At 36.7% G+C, this 22,417-nt stretch overlaps 2 protein-coding genes across 2 annotated transcripts; both read right to left on the minus strand.

The window, feature by feature from the left end:
• Positions 1 to 15,495: 15,495 nt before the first annotated feature.
• On the minus strand, positions 15,496 to 17,294 carry LOC113311648. Its single transcript, XM_026560458.1, has 3 exons — positions 17,039 to 17,294; positions 16,157 to 16,352; positions 15,496 to 15,997 (listed from the first exon to the last, which is right to left on the minus strand). The coding sequence occupies exons 1-3, from the start codon at positions 17,292 to 17,294 to the stop codon at positions 15,496 to 15,498; spliced, it is 954 nt and encodes a 317-aa protein (XP_026416243.1).
• Positions 17,295 to 17,992: 698 nt separating this feature from the next.
• On the minus strand, positions 17,993 to 19,370 carry LOC113311649. The gene is made up of 3 exons (XM_026560459.1): positions 18,843 to 19,370; positions 18,289 to 18,690; positions 17,993 to 18,187 (listed from the first exon to the last, which is right to left on the minus strand). The coding sequence occupies exons 1-3, from the start codon at positions 19,368 to 19,370 to the stop codon at positions 17,993 to 17,995; spliced, it is 1,125 nt and encodes a 374-aa protein (XP_026416244.1).
• Positions 19,371 to 22,417: the final 3,047 nt, after the last annotated feature.

Raw genomic sequence — 22,417 nt, forward strand, 5'->3', positions numbered from 1 at the left:
AGTTGATTTATTTGCAATTGAAGATTTGCAAATTCGACCCTAGAGTCATTTTGAAAAGGAATTAAATCCTTGACAGATTCTCCAATCCAGGAGTTGTACTCTTTCCTTTCAATCGTTTTTTCAAGACAAGTTCTTGAACAAAATCACATCCTTTGATGTCTTCTTCCATCTCAAGATTCACCACTTCTTGAGGTCTTGGTAACAAAGTATTCAATGTTCACCGTTAGATGAAAACCTGATTAGACTCAAGTTAATATCTTTCAACTGTTAGATCGAACTTAGCTTGTTACACACAAATGAAAAGTGACTTCATTTAGATATGAGTAATCGTACCTAAACGTGTACACCTGTGTTGTCTCAACAATAGTTAACCAAAGTTAGCCATATGAACACTTTCATATCAACCTTGTTCATCTTAACCATAACTAGTTCAAATGACTCAAGTAAAACTAGTTCTAGAGTTGTTCAATTGTTATATTCTCATAGAAGTATAAAAGACACAATTGAAGAAAAATCGATTTTGATTCACTAGAATCAATTCATGAACATTATAGCCACGGTTTGCAAAAGATTGCATTCCTAATTATATAAATGTATTAGTTCATGAACAAACCGATTTTAGAACATAACCGACTCAAGCATGAATACGGGTAAGCATACCTAAGTGTCCAGACGAAGATCTACTGAGGAGAGATTTGAGGAACTTCATCAACAAAAGGTATGTGGAGACTAAAACTTATCTATCACACAGAAATTCTATCTCCTATTGAGACTAAGTCGTATAGCTATATAGAGTTTTATAATATACACATTTGATATTTCGAGCTGAGTTTAACTCGGTTATCTATTTCTCGAAATATGTGTTGAAATTTTTTTGCTTTAGCTACATTCATCATTATTCTTGACGAGTTTAGTTGGACACAATTTATTTGTTGGAAACTAAATAATAAGTCAAAAGATGATCATGTGAAAAATGCCCTGAAACATCTTACATGATTTGTGTGAGACCGTTATTTGATGTCGACTCGAGATGTTTCGTATTGATCATTCGATCACTTGAAAATTACCTATAAATTAATAGTCTGTCTGAAACAGCTATTGTCGTCTTCTAAGGATGTTTCAATGATTGAAATGGGAGTTTAGAATAATTAACCTTTGTCTGGATACATCACAGTATGCATACCAGTATGCAAACTGTTTTGGTATGATTCAGGCCCGAAAACCAAGTTTGCCTACCAGTATGCGAACGATTTTAACTGTTAAAGTCCGGGAACTAAGTATTCATACCAATATGCAAACGGTTCTACCTGAGTTACGGTCCGGGACGACAGTATGCATAACGGTTTGCAAACTGCTGAACAATACCAAAGTCCGAAACTTAAGTTTGTGTACCTGTTTGCAAACTAAGTGGTTAAAATTTTAAAATCGGTTTACTATGATTTCATACTCATGAACAAATAAATTTATAAATTAAGAAATGCAATCTTTGCAAACCGTGGCTTAATGTTTGTGTCTTGTATACTTTTACGACAATATAAACAATTGAACAACTCTATGAGTAACGCAATTAGATTCATTTGATTATCTTTCATGTTTGATTGATCATCATATTTTATCTAGAAGTGTTAGATGAATGTGGTGAATACAAAAGTGTTCATATGGCTAACTTCGGTTAACTATTGTTGAGCCAACTCAATATACACGTTTAGGTACGGTTACCCATTATCTAAATGAAGGTATATTTAATTTGTGTGTAACAAGCTAAGACCATCTGATAGAGTCATTTATGTGTCTAATATAGCTCATTTGTATATATTGTTAGTACTCGATATTGTACTTATTTGGTTATTTTATGTCTTTGTAGGTGTTTTTGGAGAAATAAGCTTTTGCGGCGAAATTGGCTAAAAAGTGGTTTTTGCGCTCGTGGGAGAAAATTACTATACGGACTCTCACTTTGGATAAGGGGTAACCTAATTACTAAGGGGCACCCCATTTCAGGGCATGTACTAAAGGGACTCCGGAACTAGATAGAGGGAGGTCATCTTCAAAGTTTCAAAACTGGATTTTGGCGGGAAAAAAGGCAGCAGCGTCAACAGTTTTGGATCAATGATTTGAGCGACCTAGGAGGCGATTAAATGGGAAAATTTGGTACCCACGGACTCTACAAGACATAAGGGACCTGTTAGAAGCGATTATACCCATCTAATTGGGCTGGATAAGTCAGAAAATCCACACAAAGTCAAGACAGTGCACACGGTTTCTGTTTAGGGTTTGAGATTAGTTTGAGAGATTTATGGGATATCTTGCGTGGGATATACATCAAAACAGTTGGGTAAAAGTCCTAGAAGATATTTGAGACGAGAGAATATCTAGAAACAGCATGTAACGCAACAAGAAGAAGATTATTCTTCAAACAACCCGTAAAGAATAATGGAGATTTCCAAGGGGTTTGATCGAGTTTCAAGGGGATTTAAAGCCTATAAATAGTTGGTTTTATGTCAGAGAAGGGGGATGAAGAGTTAGGGGTCGATTGGGAGGCCAGCAGAGAGGCGCAGGAGGAGTTGCAGGAATTGTACCTGCTGCTGCTGCTGCCATTAACAAACCTTGAAGAACACGAAGAACGGACTGCTCAGAGCAGTCTTATTTCTGCAGCGTCAACAGCAGCATGGGTGTCGTTGTTTTACTGCAGCTCACTGGTATCGTTTCTTTCTGGACGAATTTGTGGGTCACAGAACCACTGTTTTATATTTTTCACTCTTTTAATCATATTTTGAGCATCAAGTATGTATTTTGAGAACATGATTATTATGAGTAGCTAAACCCCAATACTGGGATGATGGAGGAAACCATTCTTTATGCATGAGTAATTTTATTTAATTCTTTTATGACTATTTGCACTATTATGAATGGAATTATGAATTTTATTGATTATTTGTGATTTTGTCTGATGATGTATGCTTAATCCATGAGATTCTTGATGCATCATGCTTATGATTTACATATAATACTTACAAAATCTATTTTTGGCAAAGTAAGAGTCGATATTTGTTATCAATATAAGCTTTAATTGTCTAGAATTAATAATTGAATCGCATGAGTATAAGAATTGGTGAAATCCTGAGTCCCGGTATCTCTTGATCCTGTGACAATTTTGTATATATTTTTGTTTATAAATCTATTCAAGACCGAGCATCGAATCCGTATTTACCGCAATCGAATTACTACAACAAAATGGCGCCAGCGCGGACTTGTATATAGATTTGTTTTTAGGTTTATTATTTTATTTTATTTTTTTACTATTATTTGTTCCTTTTTACGTTTCTTTTTGTGTCTTTGATTTACAGGTTCGAAGTGGAATACTAAGGACTTGGGAACAAAAAGCTTAAAGCTAAAAGTTAAAAGCTAAAAGAGAAGAAGAAAAAGACATAATTTTTTTTTGGATTTAATTTTTATTATTATTATTTTTTTGTATATAGCTTTTATTTATTTATTTTTAGAATTTGTAAATAGGCTTTATTTTTCATAATTTTTGTAATTTTGGACTTTTTATTTGGACTTTATTCTGGACTTTGGACATTATTTTTAAAACCCTACGGAAGGGTTATAAATTAAAAAAAAAATTAAATACAAACTGTTTGCAGGGAAGGACGACGATTACTATATCGTCTCGGCCCCTCGGGTTCGCACACGTCATAGGAGTCGTGGCCCGAGTCGACGACAACGGTTCATCGCCCGTCTGGTACGGGAGGTAAGTCCAATCGAAACACCCGCGAATCTCCTGCAAGCGGGTTACTGTCTGCCTTAAGGTGATAATTGTTTGAGGACGAACCGGACTGTCTTTATTTTCCTAGTAAAGGGCAAGGCCTGGCCTAAACAAGATAAGGACTCGGATTTCATCACCGTTTCCTTCTTGCCCGCCTTAGGAAAACGAAACCAAACGCGAACCTAAGCCTAAAATTTTGAATAGAACGAGACCAATAGGGTAACGAGCTTAATAGGAAACTCGTTCGAAAAATATTGGTTGCTCTTTAAGCACATTTCAAAGTTCATGATGGTTTCTGTGAGTTGAATGCGTGACTGCGCCGCCTTGTGATAGCGGTGAGGCCTTGGGTATCAAAGCTCCACTGAGCTTCCCTCGCCTCGATTCAACTTACATTAGCTCGGATTGATTCCAGAGGGGTGTGCTCAAATTGTAACGAATTCCTTTTCGAAGGAATAGAAGCTGGTCTAGAAAACAATCTAAGTGGAGCCATCATGCTTTTTGTTTGCTAGATTCTATAGGTTTGATTTGGTCGAGTCGGACTTGTTTGTGATTGCGTAGAATTCCCCTGCAATTAAGAATGTCGAACTGGTATGATAGAAGCCAATACAATGAATATCGACCTGAATTTGAATATGGACATCATCAGTATTATGACCATAGTGAGAATAGTGACTGGGGACGCCAACCTTTTCAAGGTTATGGTTCATACCATGGTGAGCCCAATTACTATCCGCACGCGCATCAGTCATACGAGCAAGAAGATTATAATACTAGTTCTTCGTCTTTAGAGGATACAATCAAACTTTTGAAAAGTAGTCCTTATTATGATCCTTCAGTTCCTATTCCTTCTCTAGAAGAGACTCTCAGGAATTTAGCTAAGTCATCACGTCAGTTAGCTGAATCGACGTATAAATTAGATGAGGTGAATAATGTAGTTATGGACGAAAGAACTGCAACAACAACTGAATCTGTAGAAGATATCCTCAATAGATTAACTCAAAACTTAGATCCTACACTAAGGGAACTTTCTTTGGAAGAGACCCTTGAGAGGATAGCTGAGTCGACACGTAGACTTGAGTTAGAGACGAATGAAAGTATTGCTCGAAATAACTTGAATTGCCAATATAGTGTATCCAATAATACCCTTGAGAATGAAGATACTTTTTCACATAATCAAGATAACGAGGTTATAATTGGTAACACTACTTATTTAGATAAGGTTCAATCATCTTCGTACTATTATGATGATGAGGATAGTAGTGATGAAGAATCTGAAACATGTAGGCATAGTAATCAGGAATCTAGTAATCCAATTGAGCTTTATAGTGATTATATTATTTCTACTTCAAATCCAAATAATTTTTATGATTATTCACCTATTCAAAAGGACGAGGATTTGATTAGGGATACCACCGTTTTAGACGATGTAGTTTTTCCTTTTGATTACGAAGCCGATAGTGGTTTAGAGGAACGGGTTCATTTCGAAAATACTGTTTTAGAGTCTAGCGACTTAGAAACAATAGTCTTGGAAGAAGAAGATAGACCCGTAGAGATGAGTAAAGATGCACTACCTGATAATAACTTAGAAGAATCTCTTGAATATTTTAAGGACTCTGAAGATACGGAAATTCAAGAAAAATTAGAGGTCTATCTAGAGAAACTGAAAACTCTAAGTTTGGGGGTGATTATCACTTCCCTAGTGCCTTACCTTTAACTCTCAGAAAGTCCCCACACTTAGGACTTGACATCAATGCCTCAACCATTTTACAAGATTACTTTCATACTCGTTTTCCTGAACCTAGTGATGTCCATAAGGAAGTTCAGTTGTTAGAAACCCATCCTCTGGTTGATGAGGTTAGACCAGGCTATGATACTAAGATCGACTTTGTTTTCCCACCAAATATTTTTCAAACAATTGTGGGAACGTATAAATTTCAAATGTGTCAATTATTAAGTTCTGAGACTAAACCTAATTACTTTAGGATATTAGAATCGACACATTTTCTTAAGAATGACCACTACTCTCACTGTGGTCAATTATGTAAGTCAAACCTGATTGACTTAGAGGATCCTCAATTATTTAGGTTATTATTTTGTGCTTCTAAGTTCTTATTTAAGTACTTACAGACTCTAGGACCTAATAATTCGGATCTCAATTTTGAGGAGTTGCAGCCTAAAGAAATATATTTAGACCCTTTTATAGAACCTGAACCTGAACCACAATTAGATATAGATATCTTAATCAGGAAACTAGGTAAGGGCATGCTAGTCTTGTACATTTTCTTGGTTCACTGCAGTTTCCTTTTGTCAGCTCTTTTTGGTGTTAAAGACCCACAGTTATTCCGGCTACTGTTATACGGTTCGAGTTGACTAATACTTTTCTTAGTCTGGCTGAAGACTTTAAACTTAGCACTTCTTGGGAGGTAACCCAATCTCATGCAACCAGGTAATATCCTTCCGTAACTCTTTCATTTCAAATGGTAACAGTTTCTCCTTGTTCATGCTTTTAATTTCATCTTTAGAACATTGAGGACAATGTTAGGTTTAAGTTTGGGGGTATGGGAGAAACTTTTTAGTATGAATAAATAAACTCCAGAGCTTAGAAATTTATGCCTATTGAGGATTGCACTAACTAATCTAAGTGGATGGAAGCATTTTGATTGTAGGAGTTTGAGGAACCAATCTGATTAGATGGAAACATCTAAAGAGTCTATTCATAAAAGCACAGAGCTCAGGTGTTAGAAATAACATGATAGTTTCACCATATCTCGTTGAGTCCTTTTCACTTCTATTTTTATTTTATTTTGTTTTTAAACTATGTTTCTCTAAGTGATAGGTGGGGCCCACGATTCAAGTTGTTACCAATGCTAGGGTGAATTAGAGTGATTGAGATACCATGAAAAAAAAAAAAAAAAAAAAAGTTGAAAAAAAAGATGAAAAAAAAGATGAAAAAAAAATGGTAGTTACCAAAAAGTAAAAAAAAAAAAAAAAAAAAAAAAAATTGAGACCAGACCATTTGACCAAAAGGAATAAATTCAATAAAGTCGACCACTGGTACCCTTGTATATGCCAGTTGTGTTGACCTAGAGTTAGGTTATCGACCACTGGTACCCTTGTATATGCCAGTGTGTTGATATTAGTCAGACTAGTATCTCAATCCATTAGGATAGGTTCATTTTGGCGGAGGCCTTCAGACAGATATGGGAAACGTCGTTCACTTAGTAAACATCAAAACCATCTATGTTTTCTATATCCATCTTCTTGATCTATCCATGTGATTAGTTTAGACTCCGAATATGATGTCCATAGTGCAACTATCTGAGTAGAGCTCTGTCACTTTATATGAATTTTAGTATGCTTGAGTGCAAACTCGTGTACATCAATTGGAATTTCGCATCAGGGTACTTCTTCCTGTAGTCAATAAGTATGCCAACCAAGGAGATTCTTTAGTGCCTTCCAAGGTTCTGCGTAGATAGCTAAGCTCTGGAGTATTAAGGTTTTGTGGGTACACCTCTGGTAAACCCCCCGGAGACAACACTCCGCCACTAGGGCCACCTAGTGGTTTAACGGCTTACTGCACGTGCTAAGTGTAGTCATTTTATTTTAGATTAGATTTGCTCGAGGACTAGCAAATAATAAGTTTGGGGGTATTTGATAGACGCATTTATGTGTCTAATTTGTCCCAATTGTTATATTGTTAGTACTCTATTTGTACTTATTTGGTTATTTTATGTCTTTGTAGGTGTTTTTGGAGAAATAAGCTTTTGCGGCGAAATTGGCTAAAAAGTGGTTTTTGCGCTCGTGGGAGAAAATTACTATACGGACTCTCACTTTGGATAAGGGGTAACCTAATTACTAAGGGGCACCCCATTTCAGGGCATGTACTAAAGGGACACCGGAACTGGATAGGGGGAGGTCATCTTCAAAGTTTCAAAACTGGATTTTGGCGGGAAAAAAGGCAGCAGCGTCAACAGTTTTGGATCAATGATTTGAGCGACCTAGGAGGCGATTAAATGGGCAAATTTGGTACCCACGGACTCTACAAGACATAAGGGACCTGTTAGAAGCGATTAGACCCATCTAATTGGGCTGGATAAGTCAGAAAATCCACACAAAGTCAAGACAGTGCACACGGTTTCTGTTTAGGGTTTGAGATTAGTTTGAGAGATTTATGGGATATCTTGCGTGGGATATACATCAAAACAGTTGGGTAAAAGTCCTAGAAGATATTTGAGACGAGAGAATAGCTAGAAACAGCCTGTAACGCAACAAGAAGAAGATTATTCTTCAAACAACCCGTAAAGAATAATGGAGATTTCCAAGGGGTTTGATCGAGTTTCAAGGGGATTTAAAGCCTATAAATAGTTGGTTTTATGTCAGAGAAGGTGGATGAATAGTTAGGGGTCGATTGGGAGGCCAGCAGAGATGCGCAGGAGGAGTTGCAGGAATTGTAACTGCTGCTGCTGCTGCCATTAACAAACCTTGAAGAACACGAAGAACGGACTGCTCAGAGCAGTCTTATTTTCTGCAGCGTCAACAGCAGCAGCTGGGTGTCATTGTTTTACTGCAGCTCACTGGTATCGTTTCTTTCTGGACGAATTTTGTGGGTCGCAGAACCACTGTTTTATATTTTTCACTCTTTTAATCATATTTTGAGCATCAAGTATGTATTTTGAGAATATGATTATTATGAGTAGCTAAACCCCAATACTGGGATGATGGAGGAAACCATTCTTTATGCATGAGTAATTTTATTTAATTCTTTTATGACTATTTGCACTATTATGAATGGAATTATGAATTTTATTGATTATTTGTGATTTTGTCTGATGATGTATGCTTAATCCATGAGATTCTTGATGCATCATGCTTATGATTTACATATAATACTTACAAAATCTATTTTTGGCAAAGTAAGAGTCGATATTTGTTATCAATATAAGCTTTAATTGTCTAGAATTAATAATTGAATCGCATGAGTATAAGAATTGGTGAAATCCTGAGTCCCGGTATCTCTTGATCCTGTGACAATTTTGTATATATTTTTGTTTATAAATTTATTCAAGACCGAGCATCGAATCCGTATTTACCGCAAATCGAATTACTACAACACCATCTAACGGTGGAGATATATTGCGTTGGTTTTAATCAAACTTAGCTTGAATCTTAAATCGGGTTTCATCTAATGGTGAATATTGATTGCTTTGTTTTTAAGCTATCAAACCCTGATTTGAAGACTATATAAGGGGGAACTTTAGCAATTGGAAAACCTAATCCCCACACTTTTGTATGATACTAGTTGCGACTAGAATCGATTCTCCTTTAACCTAGGTTTTTCCTAAAACCATTATAGGTTAACGACTTAAAGACTTCATTGGGATTCTGAAGTCAGACCCAACTATTTTCTATGTAGTTGTGTGTTCTGATCTTACTTCTTCTATCGTATTGAGTATTATATTCTATAAGATTTGATCGAGATTTATCTCCGATAGGTAAGATATAAAAAGTAATCACAAAGCTCTTCGTCCCATTCTTTGTGATTCCACAATAACTTCTTCTACTAACATATAGTTAAGTTATTGTGAGGTGATTGATATTTCAAGGCTGTTTTTCGGGAATATAAGATGGATTATCAATTGGTTCATGTTCACCTTGATTTATTATAAGACGGAACAAAACTTTATATGTACTTATGTGGGAGACATATTTATCTATCAGAATAGACTTATCTGTGTGAGACATATTTGTTTATAAGTCTTCGACTTTGGGACGTAACAACTCTTAGTTATGGGTGAGATCAGCTAAGGGAATCAAGTGCGTAGAGTCCTGCTTGGATTCAGAGACGTAAGGAATGCGATTGTACCTTAATCAGTGTGAACATGGTTAGGGCTCAACTACATTCCATTCCGAAGTTAACTTGTGGTAGGCTAGTGTCTGTAGCGGCTTAATACAGTGTGGTGTTCAAAACTGGACTAGGTCCTGGGGTTTTTCTGCATTTGTGGTTTCCTCGTTAACAAAACTTCTGGTGTCTGTGTTATTTCTTTTCCGCATTATATTTGTTTATATAATTGAAATATCACAGGTTGTGCGTAGTTCAATCAATTGGTACATCGAACCTTTGGTTGTTGATAGAAATTGATTGACACTTGAACATTGGTCTTTGGTACCGTTCAAGTATTTATCATACCAATCAGTTCACGGGTTCCATCCTGTTTATTTTCTGATTGATTTGAGAAAGAGATATAAATCTTGGATATCTTTCCTTGATTGAGCCTGACTGTCTAGTTGATTCTCTTGGAATTATATTAGAGTTAGTCCATACAGATTTCCGAACGAAATATTGGGTGTGGTTGTTATATCCTTGTGTTTTCAATTGGTATCAGAGTAGGAAAACACGCTAAGACCTCATAAGTCTGTGTTTGTAGTAATCTAACTTTTTGGAAGAAGTACTATCTCAATAAATGCACCACCAGATCCAGGAGGTACAAAATATTCTTCCACATCTGATTGATTAAATGTGTAGAAAATATTATATCTCATCCTCCTTCTGGGATAAAATCGCTCGAAGCTTTTTCAGAAGTCGAAAGACTCCTTGGGGATCTTTGTTCTGATGTTGAGAGTGTTCTCCAAAAAGGACAAGACTTTCTCGATAGATTAAATCATTTTATGATAAATAATGCTCTTATTGATGTGAGTGCAGTGTTCCATTTCTTTGTAATACAACGAGTCATGCATTGGTTGTATTACAAACGGAGTATAAGCCTCATTCAACTGAAAATATCTCTCTTGAATAGAATTCATTACATGAGTCTATTCCGGAAAAAATTTATCATAATGACAGGATATTGATCTTTAGCAAAAAAGCTAAGATGTCACTCTCTTCCAAGGAAGTTGCCTTGCGCTCTGCTAAAAACTATTCCATGTTCGTGCTGATAAAAGTGTATAAAACAAGACATCACAAACATAAAAAAATTAAATCTTTTGGTTGTCTAATGTCTTGTGAAGTTTTCATTAATTCAGTTGTTTGGGCATTTCTCAACCCATCTAGATGCAAAAGTTGCTGGAAAGAATTTCTCTCTTGGAGTCAAGATATTAAATCTGTTCGAAATTTTTACCTCTCAGATTTCAACCAAACGAGTTTTAGAATAAACCCATTTAGCTCTTGATCCATCTTTTGCGACTCACATGTGTGAAATAGGCCACGAACCAGATCTGGTTGGTTTTGGTGCATGGACTAGTTTTACCGGTTCAGGAACAGTTCGGTCGGTTGCACGTATAAACAGAAGCTCTTCTCTTGTTTTCTTCTCCATCTTCTCTTGTTCGATAACTTTGTAAAAGAAAACTCAAAAGTTCGCAAACTCTTAATCTTCAAAAACCTCATTTCTCAATCGTTTTGAGTGTTCTTGGTACCATTAAATTTACAACAAAAAACTACTCAACGGGTTTGTCCTTATTTCCTTATTTCTTCCAGTTCGGTAGCTTCTCCATTAACGGCAGTTCGAGTACCCGGTGAGTTCTTCTTCATCACTTTAAGTTTTATTCAATTCTCAATGGCATCTAGGAAGAGACCAAGTCGTGGTGAGAGTTCAGGTGCTCACAATCATGAAAATACGTTTTATGATCTAAGTTTGCAAACTAGGTTCGTTGACAGGGAGGCTTGTGATTATTATGTGGAATATAATACAAAAAGGCCTATTATGGAAAAGATGTATAATCCCTCGGAAATTAGGGTAGAACATCTTTCTGGTTTCTTTGAGAATCTTGAATGGGGTATAATTCTTCATCCCATAGGAAAATCCCATATAAAAATGACAGCTCAATATTATGCAAACCTGCATGAACCCGACACGGTCAACTGCACTTTCAAAACTATTGGAAAAATTATTCTTGTGAATCGTCAAATCATTACTGAGCTTTTGAACTTGTCTCGGGTTGGTGATTTCTAATTACCGCAACCTGAGCATTTGAGACCTTCTTCAAATGAGCTCTCAAACTTTCTTATTACAAAGGAGGGTTCCTGGAGGGATGGTAAGATTGATGTTCATGATACCGAGTTGTTCCTCATGGTTGATGGAAAGCTACTGGTGGCAAACTTGATGCCCAGCACAATTCACAAACAATTATGGACCATACTGGTAGGTTTATAATTGTGTAAGGTGCAAATACAGGTCGATCCCACAGAGACAAGGTGGGTGTAGATTTAAGTTACGGTATTTCTATACTGATTCAGTGAGAAGTAACCAAAGGGGTTGGTTGTGTCGATACGACAAAGATATTTGATAGTAGCAGAAATAGTAAAGCAAGATACAAGGCAAGTAAATAGAACAAATGATGAGGGGAGTACTAGGGCCTTTGAGTCCACCACTAACTTACACTAGTTGTTCTTCAATGATACTAACCTTGTCCCTATAACTGATAACAAGAGGGATGTCAATCCTCAATGTATCTAAGGTCACTTTGATATGAATGATCCAATCACAACTAAGGTATTTCTCCTAAGCATTAACTGTCTTTTTACGACACAACTAATCAAAATATCAATATGTAAGATTAAGCATGAGTTGCAGTTCAACAACACAGGATTATTTTAACTACAATGGATGCCTGGCATACACTGTGAAAGTAAAGTTTTGAAGCCCTAAGACTGATTTCAATATAAATATTTAAACACAACAAGATTACTGCCATTAACATGAATAACAGGTAGTAAACTAGGGATTCATCTAAACCCTAGCAGGTGAATTTAGAACATGATGAAGATGATTAAAACACAAATTATATTAAGCTAGCAATTGATCCGACTAAACTCAGATGTTTACATAATTCACAGAGAACCCTATTTATACCCAATTCTCTTCTCAAATACTAAAATTTGATAATTAGAAAGCAACCACTCACTCAAAACGCGCTTTCTCGACAAACCCCCTCTGCAATCCAGGCCTGCAACCTTGATTTGATGCCTTCTTTTGAAGATAATCCTAGCCTTATCTCTCTCAATCCTAGCTTCCAGGGTTACTGTTTTGGAGAAGAAGCTAAGATGGAGATAGATGGAGACTAGGAGGTTGATTGATGGCTGCTGGGAAGGTGGATGAGATAAGAGTTTTGTCGGGGATGGAAGTGATTGATGGGGAGAATGAGGTGAGGTTTCTACAGAGTTTGGAGAGAAGAGGAACGACGTGCGAAGGTGTGTTTGGATCTCTGTTCGTACAAGGAGATGAATAGCGAGTGCTACGTTGTTGGGCGGAAGCAGCAAATGTTGATGCACGGTGTGGAGATGTCTTGGATGCTTAGCATCTGAAATTAAGAATCTGACGGCTCAGGTTGGAAACAGATTTGGGCCTTGGGTTTTATCACTTGAACAATCTTCTTCTAGGCTCAAACCTTCTTCAAAGCTAGTGTCTCAATCCCACTTCTAGTTTTGAGATGTGAAAGCAACATTCTTCACTTACGGGTGGGGTGCAAACAATATTCTTCACTGCCTTCTAGCGGGAGATTTGTTGTCTCTCTTTCTTCGCCACAAATTCTGTGCTCTTTTGGTTTCTCTATTCATCCAAGTTTTATTTAGTACCTAAAAACACAAAATTAATTAGTACAAGTATTTATTCTTGAAAACAATGAAAATACAGAATTTGGGTTAATATATGATTTTAAAGCGTAGAAGATGAGTTAAATGCCAATAAAAAGGTGTAGAAATATGCACTATTTGGCACTCATCAAATACCCCCAAACCTGAATGTTACTTGTCCTCAAGTGAAATAAAAATTAGGAAATCCTAATTATGCCATTGTCGCTGGTCTATCGAATGCATTTAGCGTATGTACTAAGCCTTTAGACCCCTAGGTGTCCCTAATGGACGAGTTATAGTCTTGTGAGGGTTTACTAGAGGTATACCCACAAAACCTTCTCCAACTTCAGAGCATAATGGAGTCCTAAGCATCCAAGGATCTATGAGGACATAGAGTTTCTGCATGCTAGTAACACGAAGTTAGAAATACCAAAAGAACGTATTCTCATCCTTAAGAGTTGAGCGAGAAGTAACCATACCATATGAAAGAATTCGGGTTTGAGAGTGATCACAAGCCTCGACTTCTGCCTCACTAATAAGGTTTTATGATAGTTGCACTCAAAAAGACCGCTATTTTAGTCTCTCATTTGTACAGACAGGAATAAAGAGAGAAATCCTGCACACGTTGAATGGTGGGAAGGAAAACCTTTCGAAATAATTTCTGGAGACTCCACAAAATCGTGGACAAAAAGAATCTTTTTCTGATGATCTCTAATAAAGGAAATCAATCATTAGCAAGGATGGGAGTACTCACTTACCTTCTATCCAATCGACAATCAACACCACTCTCATAGCATCCATAGAAACGTCTTCGTCTTCAATCTTCGGTCTTCAAATGTTGATGATGAACTTTTGAACTCCTTAGAAACTTGACAATTTTTAATTCTTCTCTTCAATTTCTTGTTGCTTGAATTTTCCTCTTAAATTATCTTCTTTACCATGGTGTTTATTAAACAAAACCAAAAACAAACTGTGATATATATATATATATGTTGGTTAAAACAATTAACACAAACTGAAAATAAAAAAAATAATAATGAAACTACTAAAGCCATGGATGAAGTACTTTATCACTTAATTCTTAACAACCTGTATTGTCTTGATTTCATAAACTTCACTAATTCTCATCTTATTTTCTTTTCCTTGCTCTTGTAAAATACCTCTTCAAATGTGTATAGAATTCTGCTCTTTGTACTGTATCTTCACTTTGACTAGGAACTTTTTACTTTTCCTTGAATTGTTGCATGTAAACCTCGGACTATTTCAACTTTCTTCATGTATTCTGACGTTGCTCTGCTCGTTGATGATGATGTGTTTCTATGGATCTGTTGATGTTGTCAAGAGAGAGAGAATGGTGCTAACTGCAAATCAAACTACAACAAGGAGTTTTCATCTTTATATGTCATCCTCATGATTGACGGAATTGGCACTCAAGAGATCAAAAATAGTGTTGAAAGTGGTGTGAAGGTGGGTATCTCACCATTCCTACCCGGAATTACATACGGTAACACACACTCTAAAAGGACTTTTTAGATAGTCACAGAAAAAATGAAGGTCGGTGCCTCGCTTGATGTAAAATAGGTAGTCTCCACTAAGGGTGATCACAACTCTACTACCAAATATCTTTGCAGCACCTAATTTTCCCACCAACATGGTTAAATCCAACTTTAACTCTCTAACAACTAAGAAACCCGATTGTGTTCTCCAGTACTTCCAAGTTTAGTTGTTTCGGTCAGACTCTCTATGTAAACATAGCTAGAAGCATGCTAGTGACTCTGAAATCTCTAAAAGTTGGAGGTTTTATGCAAGTATTTCAAAAATTTTGAATTTTTGATTTTTTTTTGAATGCAAAAGACTAAAAACTCTATATGCAAAATACTCCCTCAAACCTAAATCCAACATTGTCCTCAATGTTTCAATATATGAGCAAAAATATAACAACATACCAGGAGAACAGTGCAGACTAGATTTAAGGGGAAGAGATTACCAGATGCAAAAGGATGGTGTTAAACCAGAAGTGGATGAATGCTTTAAAAGCAATCAGCAACATCTAGAACGATAAGACAAAAGGGTTGGTTAGCACACATAAAAAAAATTATGCAAAAAGAAAAAGAAAAGGGAAAGAGAATGGACTTGAATCCATATGTATGTACACAGGTGCACCATTTTAGTCCACATAAACAGGGTCTTCCAAGTCCAAGGTCTCAACTTTTGGTGGAAGTGGCTCCAGAAATGGTTTTAGTCTCTGACCATTGACCTTGAAGATGTTCTTGTATATTGTATTTTCAATTTCAACAACTCCATGAGGAAAAACGGTACGTACCACGAATGGACCTGACCATCGAGAACGTAACTTTCCTGGAAAAAAATGCAAACGAGTGTTGTACAATAATGCTTTTTGACCCGGTGTGAAAGACTTGCGCAGAATGCTCTTGTCATGAAACACTTTCATTCTATTTTTGTACATTTTGGCACTATCATATGCATTATCTCTTAGTTCTTCTAACTCATTGAGTTGAAGTTTCCTTTGGGTGCCAGCTTTATCAAGATCAAAGTTCAATTTCTTAACCGCCCAATAAGCACGATGTTCTAGCTCTACAGGTAGATGACATGCTTTACCATACACAAGTCTATAAGGAAACATGCCAATAGGAGTTCTGTACGCAGTTCTATAGGCCCACAAAGCATCATTTAAACGTAAATACCAATATTTCCTACTATGATTAACAATCTTTTCAAGAATATGCTTAATTTCCCTATTAGAAACTTCTACTTGGCCACTAGTTTGTGGATGGTATGGTGTTGATACCTTGTGAGTGATTCCATACTTGAGCATAAGTGATTCAAAAGGTCTATTGAAAAAATGAGTACCACCATCACTAATTATTGCTTTAGGTGTTCCAAAACGAGAGAAAATGTTTTCTTTAAGAAAAGAAAGAACTACTTTATGGTCATTTGTTTTGGAGGCAATGGATTCTACCCACTGAGAGACATAATCAACATCAACAAGAATGTATAACATACCTTCAGAGTTAGGAAATGGACCCATGAAATCAATACCCCATACATCAAAAAATTCAATAATCAAAATACGTTATAAGGGCATCATGTTTCTTCTTGAGATACTTCCTAATTTCTGGCATCGGTCACAAGCAACACAAAAGGCATGCCTATCTTTGAACAATGATGGCCAATAGAAACCGCTCTGCAAGATCTTTGCAACAGTTTTCTTGGCACTAAAATGGCCTCCACATGCATGGTCATGACAAAAAGAGATGACATCTCTTTGTTCAGAATTGGGGACGCATCTCCTAATGAGTTGGTCAGGGAAGTATTTAAGCAAGTATGGGACATCCCAAAAGAAATATTTCACTTCAGACAAGAGTTTAGAGCGGTGTTGTCTAGACCAATGTAAGGGAATTCTACCAGTAACAAGGTAGTTAACAATATCATCAAACCAAGGCATTTCAGACACAAGCATCAATTGTTCGTCAGGGAATGATTCTCTAATAAGCAAAGATTCATCAATAGATTCAATATTCAATCTAGACAAGTGATCAGCAACAACATTTATAGACTCTTTCTTATCTCGAATTTTGAGATTGAAATCTTATAACAAGAGTATCCATCGAATTAGACGAGCCTTGGCATCTTTTTTAGACAAAGATATTTCAATGCAGCATGGTCAGAATATATGATGACTTTAGAACCTATCAAGTATGATCTAAACTTATCCAAAGCAAACACAATAACTAGTAATTCTTTCTCAGTTGTTGAATGATTTAGTTGAGCATCATTAAGTGTTTTACTAGCATAGTAGATCACATAAGGGAGTTTGTCTTCTCTTTGTCCTAAAATAGCTCCTACAACATAGTCAGACGCATCACACATAATTTCAAATGGTAAGGTCCAGTCGGGTGGTCTGACTATAGGGGAAGTTGTGAGAAGAGCTTTTAATTTCTTCATGCTTCCTTACAAGCATCATCAAAGACAAATGCAACATCTTTTGCAAGAACACTACACAAGGGGTTTGAAATTTTACTAAAATCTTTGATGAATCGATGGTAAAAACCGGCATGGCCCAAGAATGACCTTATCTACCTCAACGTTGAAAAGTAGCAGGTGCATTACACAACCCAAAAGGCATACGGCGATAAGCAAATGTTCCATAAGGACATGTAAATGTGGTATTTGGTTGATCTTCGGGTACTATATGAATCTGGTTATAACCCGAATAGCCATCTAAGAAACAATAGTGACTATGTCTCAACAACCTTTCTAGCATTTGGTAAATGAAGGGGGGGGGGGGAATGGTCTTTCTTTGTTACTGTGTTCAATTTCTTATAGTCAATGCAAACTCGCCACTCTGTGGTCACACGAGTGGGGACAAGCTCATTCATTTCATTTTGAACTACAGTAATGCCAGACTTTTTGGGCACAACTTGAATAAGACTGACCCACTGGCTATCTGGAATTGGGTGTATGATACCCGCATCAAGCAGTTTCAGAATCTCACCTTTAACAACATCTCTCATGTTGGGGTTAAGTCTACTTTGCATTTCCCTAGATGGTTTAGTGTTTTCTTCAAGATTTATGTGATGCATGCAAATTGTGGGATTTATACCTTTAAGGTTTGATATGGTCCAACCTAAGGCCTCTTTATGTTATTTAAAAACTTCTAAAAGTTGACTTTCCAGTTCTGTTTCTAAACATGATGCAATAATGACAGGCAGAGTCTCAGAAGAACCTAAGAAAGTATATATCAAAGTATCAGGCAATGGTTTCAAATCAAGCTTAGGTTCTTCTTCAAGAGACGGGGTAGCCTCAGAATCAGAAAGTGTAAGTGGTTCCACAACATCCTGCCATTTAGCAATATCCATGAGTGGTACAGATTCAATCAAAGAGTGGACTTCACTAATGTACTCAGAATCAAAAAGATCTAAGTCAAAGTTATCCAAACATGCTTGCAAAGGTCCACAGATAAGATGTCAGGCAATGAGTCTTGGATCAGACTCTCAATCATGTTAATCTCATGCAAATCAGTATCATCACACTCAATGGGTTGTTGAATAATGTTAAAAACATTCAGGTTTACATTCATGTTACCAAAAGATAAATTCAACACTCCATTACGACAGTTTATAATAGCATTAGACGTCACCAGGAAAGGACATCCTAAAATAACAGGAATGTGACAATTTGGGTTTTGCACAGGTTGAGTATATAAAACAATAAATTCCATAGGGAAATAAAAAATTTCAACCTTGATTAACACATCTTCAACAATACCACGAGGAATTTTTACAGATATGTCCGCTAATTTTAGCGTAACAGGAGTGGGTTTCGGCTCCCCAAGATCTAACTACACATATACAGAATATGGCAAAAGGTTCACACTTGCACCTAAGTCTAACAAATCCCTATCAATTGTATGGTCACCTATAGCGCATGCGATAGTTGGACTACCTGGGTATTTAAACTTAGGTGGGTCTTGTTTTGAATAATTGAACTCACCTGCTCAGTGAGAAAGGCACGCTTATGCACATGAAGCTTCCGCTTTTGTGTACATAAATCTTTCAGGAATTTAGCATAAGCAGGTATCTGCTTGATTGCTTCCAGAAAAGGAATGTTTATATTGACTCGTTTAAACATTTCTAACATCTCATTGTATTTGGTACCTTTCTTCTGCTGCACCAACCGTTGTGGAAAAGGGGCAGCGGGCACAATAGATGGTGCATGGACATTAACATCAGTGGAATTCTCAGAGTCACTATCATGCTCAGATTTCTTCTCCACAATGGGTGTTTTCTGTGGAGTTGTATGCATCGGTGAGTCTAATTTAGACTCACTCGACTGGGATACACCTAAATTTTTGTCAACAACCTTACCACTACGAAGAGTGGTGACAACATTCACTTGACTATGAGAGGACTCATTACAAGTTGAGGTGCTTTCCTGAAATGCACTTTTCTGAATTTGTTGAGGTTGACTAGGGAGTTTTCCTTTTTGTCTCTCGTTTAGTGCATCACAAATTTGACCCATTTTTAGTTTTAAACTCGCAAGCCTCTGATCATTTAACTTCTAATATTGCAAAAGATTTTGATTCATTTGGTTTACACCATCATCAAAGCTAGGAATTTTCTCTACAGGGTACTGTGTGTGTGTTTGTACTAGGGAGTTTCTATTATATGAATATCCTTGGTTATTACTTGTTGTACCCCCTTGTACGGGCCCTTTATACCATGAGAAATTAGGGTGATTCCTCCACCCTGGGTTGTAGGTCTGAGAATACGGGTTGTTCTCATGTTTTTGGTACAAAGCATTGGCCTGCTCAAGTCTAGACTCCTTAATTTCATGCAATTCAGGACAGTTTCAGCTAAATGTTCCGAGCTCTTACAGAAAAAACACATGGACATTTCCATCTGATTACATGAGACAGATGTATTAGGTTTATCACCTTTTTGAAGCTCTAAACTGTCCAGTCTTCTAATCACAGATGCCATTTTCGCATGAATTTCAAAAACAAACTCTATCTTATGAACACCATTTCTATTGGTGGTTTTACTAGGTTCTCTAACGGTCTCCCATTGCTGAGTTTTCTCGGCAACTTCATGCAGAAAGGCCCACGATTCGTCAGCACTTTTATCAGTAAATTCCCCATTGCACATAGACTCGACCAGGGTTCGAGTGGAAAAATCCAACCCTTCATAAAGACTTGTTGACAATATCCATTGCTCGAAACCATGATGGGGAAATTGAAGTAGAAAATCATTAAACCGTTCTAGGTATTTGGACAATGTTTCAGTTCTAGGTATTTGGACAATATTTCACCATCCAATTGCACAAAAATATTTATACTCTGACGAATGGTGGTTGTTTTGTGATTTGGGAAGAACTTTTTGAAGAATTCTTTCATTAGCTCTTCCCATGTTCTAATGGACTGGGGTCGTAAAGCATACAACCAAGATTTAGCTTTCTCCTTCAACGAGAAGGGAAACAGACGCAATTTCAGGGTCTCTTCTGTCATTTGATTGAATTTCAGAGTCCCACAAATCTCCTCAAAATCTCTAACATGGTGGTAAGGGTTTTCAGCATCAACCCCTCGAAACATAGGGAGCATATGTATTGTGCTCGCCTTCAGCTCAAACTGATTAGCAATTACGGGTAGAACAATGCATGAGGGATTGCTTGTCCTGGTTGGATACATGTAGTCCTTGAGACTACGAGGTTGGTTTAGTTCATCACCCATTGTCTCAGATTAGGCAGGGTTGTCTTCCTCATAAATGGGTATTTCAATAATGTCCTCTTGGTTAATTCTAACGAGTATGTTTGTTTGGTCATGGAAGGTGACAATCATAGCCTAGCATACATACTAATCAAATTGCAGAGACAAGAAATAACAACAGGTGCCAAAACCAGGCCACAAATAATGCTTTAGTAAGCAGACAGATTCTGAGATTCACAATTTCAGCATAGTTAACAACAAACTCAGCTAACCAAAACACAATCAACTCTCGCAGGTTCAAAAGCTAGTCCCCAGAATTTATCAATTTTAGCATGCCAGAATGTTACTCGAATGTCACAGGAATATGCATAACAATACCAATAGTTAAAGAGGTTTTAAGATGGTCAGGTATTAACTAACTCAATAGGAAGGATGGTATGTCAATCACATAAACATCTAGAGTAAAAAGGAGTTGAAAAACAAACCGCCAACGCAAAACCGGGTTTAGGCAATTCCACAAATTGTCATGCACCTTGTTTTCTTCCTTTCCTTTCTTCGCAGAGGTATATCGCAGGTGCCTGCTGGATCAACACAAACTTTCAGTACATAGAAGTATGCAAGTCATGCAAGTTATACTCAGTCACACTACTAGATAAAACAAAATGGAAGCAGACTGAAAAGATTATGCTAGATGGATGAAGTTTACAGACTACAATTTACAGAATGAGGCTAGTCACAAATACAGACCATGATGCAGATTATACAAGCAAACTAGTTCGACAGGAAACCAAAAGATGATGACTTTATTTACAGATATATTAAAGTTTAAACAGTTAAACTACAATGGAAGCTACAGAATGCAATATGCATGTATGTTACAGACTGTAAAGATAGAAAGCAACAACTGGAATAATATGCATTATACACAGATGGAACTGAACAGCTATATTAAACACAAGTGTACAGGATTAAGCTAAAATCAGTTAAGTAAAGATATAAAACTTCCGCTACACAGCTACCGAGTCTCTGGCAGCGGCGCCAAAAACTTGGTAGGTTTATAAAGAGTACCTAAAATGACTGCAAGTGCACAATGCCTATTGTGTAAGGTGAAAATACAGGTCGATCCCACAGAGACAAGGTGGGTATAGATTGAAGCTACGGTCTTTCTATACTGATTCAATGAGAAGTAACCAAAAGGGGTTGGTTTTGTTGATACGACAAAGATATTTGATAGTAGCAGAAATAGTAAAGCAAGATGCAAGGCACGTAAGTAGAACAAATGATGAGGGGAGTACTAGGGCCTTTGAGTCCACACTAACTTACACTAGTTATTCTTCAATGATACTAACCTTGTCCCTATAACTGATAACAAGAGGGATTTCAATCCTCGGTGTATCTAAGGTCACTTTGATATGAATGATCCAATCACAATTAAGGTATTTCTCCTAAGCATGAACTGTCTTTTTACGGCACAGCTAATCAAAAGATCAATTTATAAGATTAAGCATGAGTTGCAGTTCAACAACACGGGATTATTCTAACTACAATGGATGCCTGACATATACTGTGAAAGTAAAGTGTTGAAGCCCTAAGACTGAATTTCAATATGAACATTTAAGCACAACAAGATTACTGCCATTAACATGAATAACAGGTAGTAAACTAGGGATTCATCTAAACCCTATCAGGTAAATTTATAACATGATGAAGATGATTAAAACACAAATTATATTAAGCTAGCAATTGATCCGACTAAACTCAGATGTTTACATAATTCACAGAGAACCCTATTTATACCCAATTCTCTTCTCAAATACTAAAATTTGATAATTAGAAAGCAACCACTCACTCAAAACGCATTTTC

The sequence above is a fragment of the Papaver somniferum genome, chromosome 9 (assembly GCF_003573695.1).
Source record: "Papaver somniferum cultivar HN1 chromosome 9, ASM357369v1, whole genome shotgun sequence".
Lineage (NCBI taxonomy): Eukaryota > Viridiplantae > Streptophyta > Magnoliopsida > Ranunculales > Papaveraceae > Papaver > Papaver somniferum.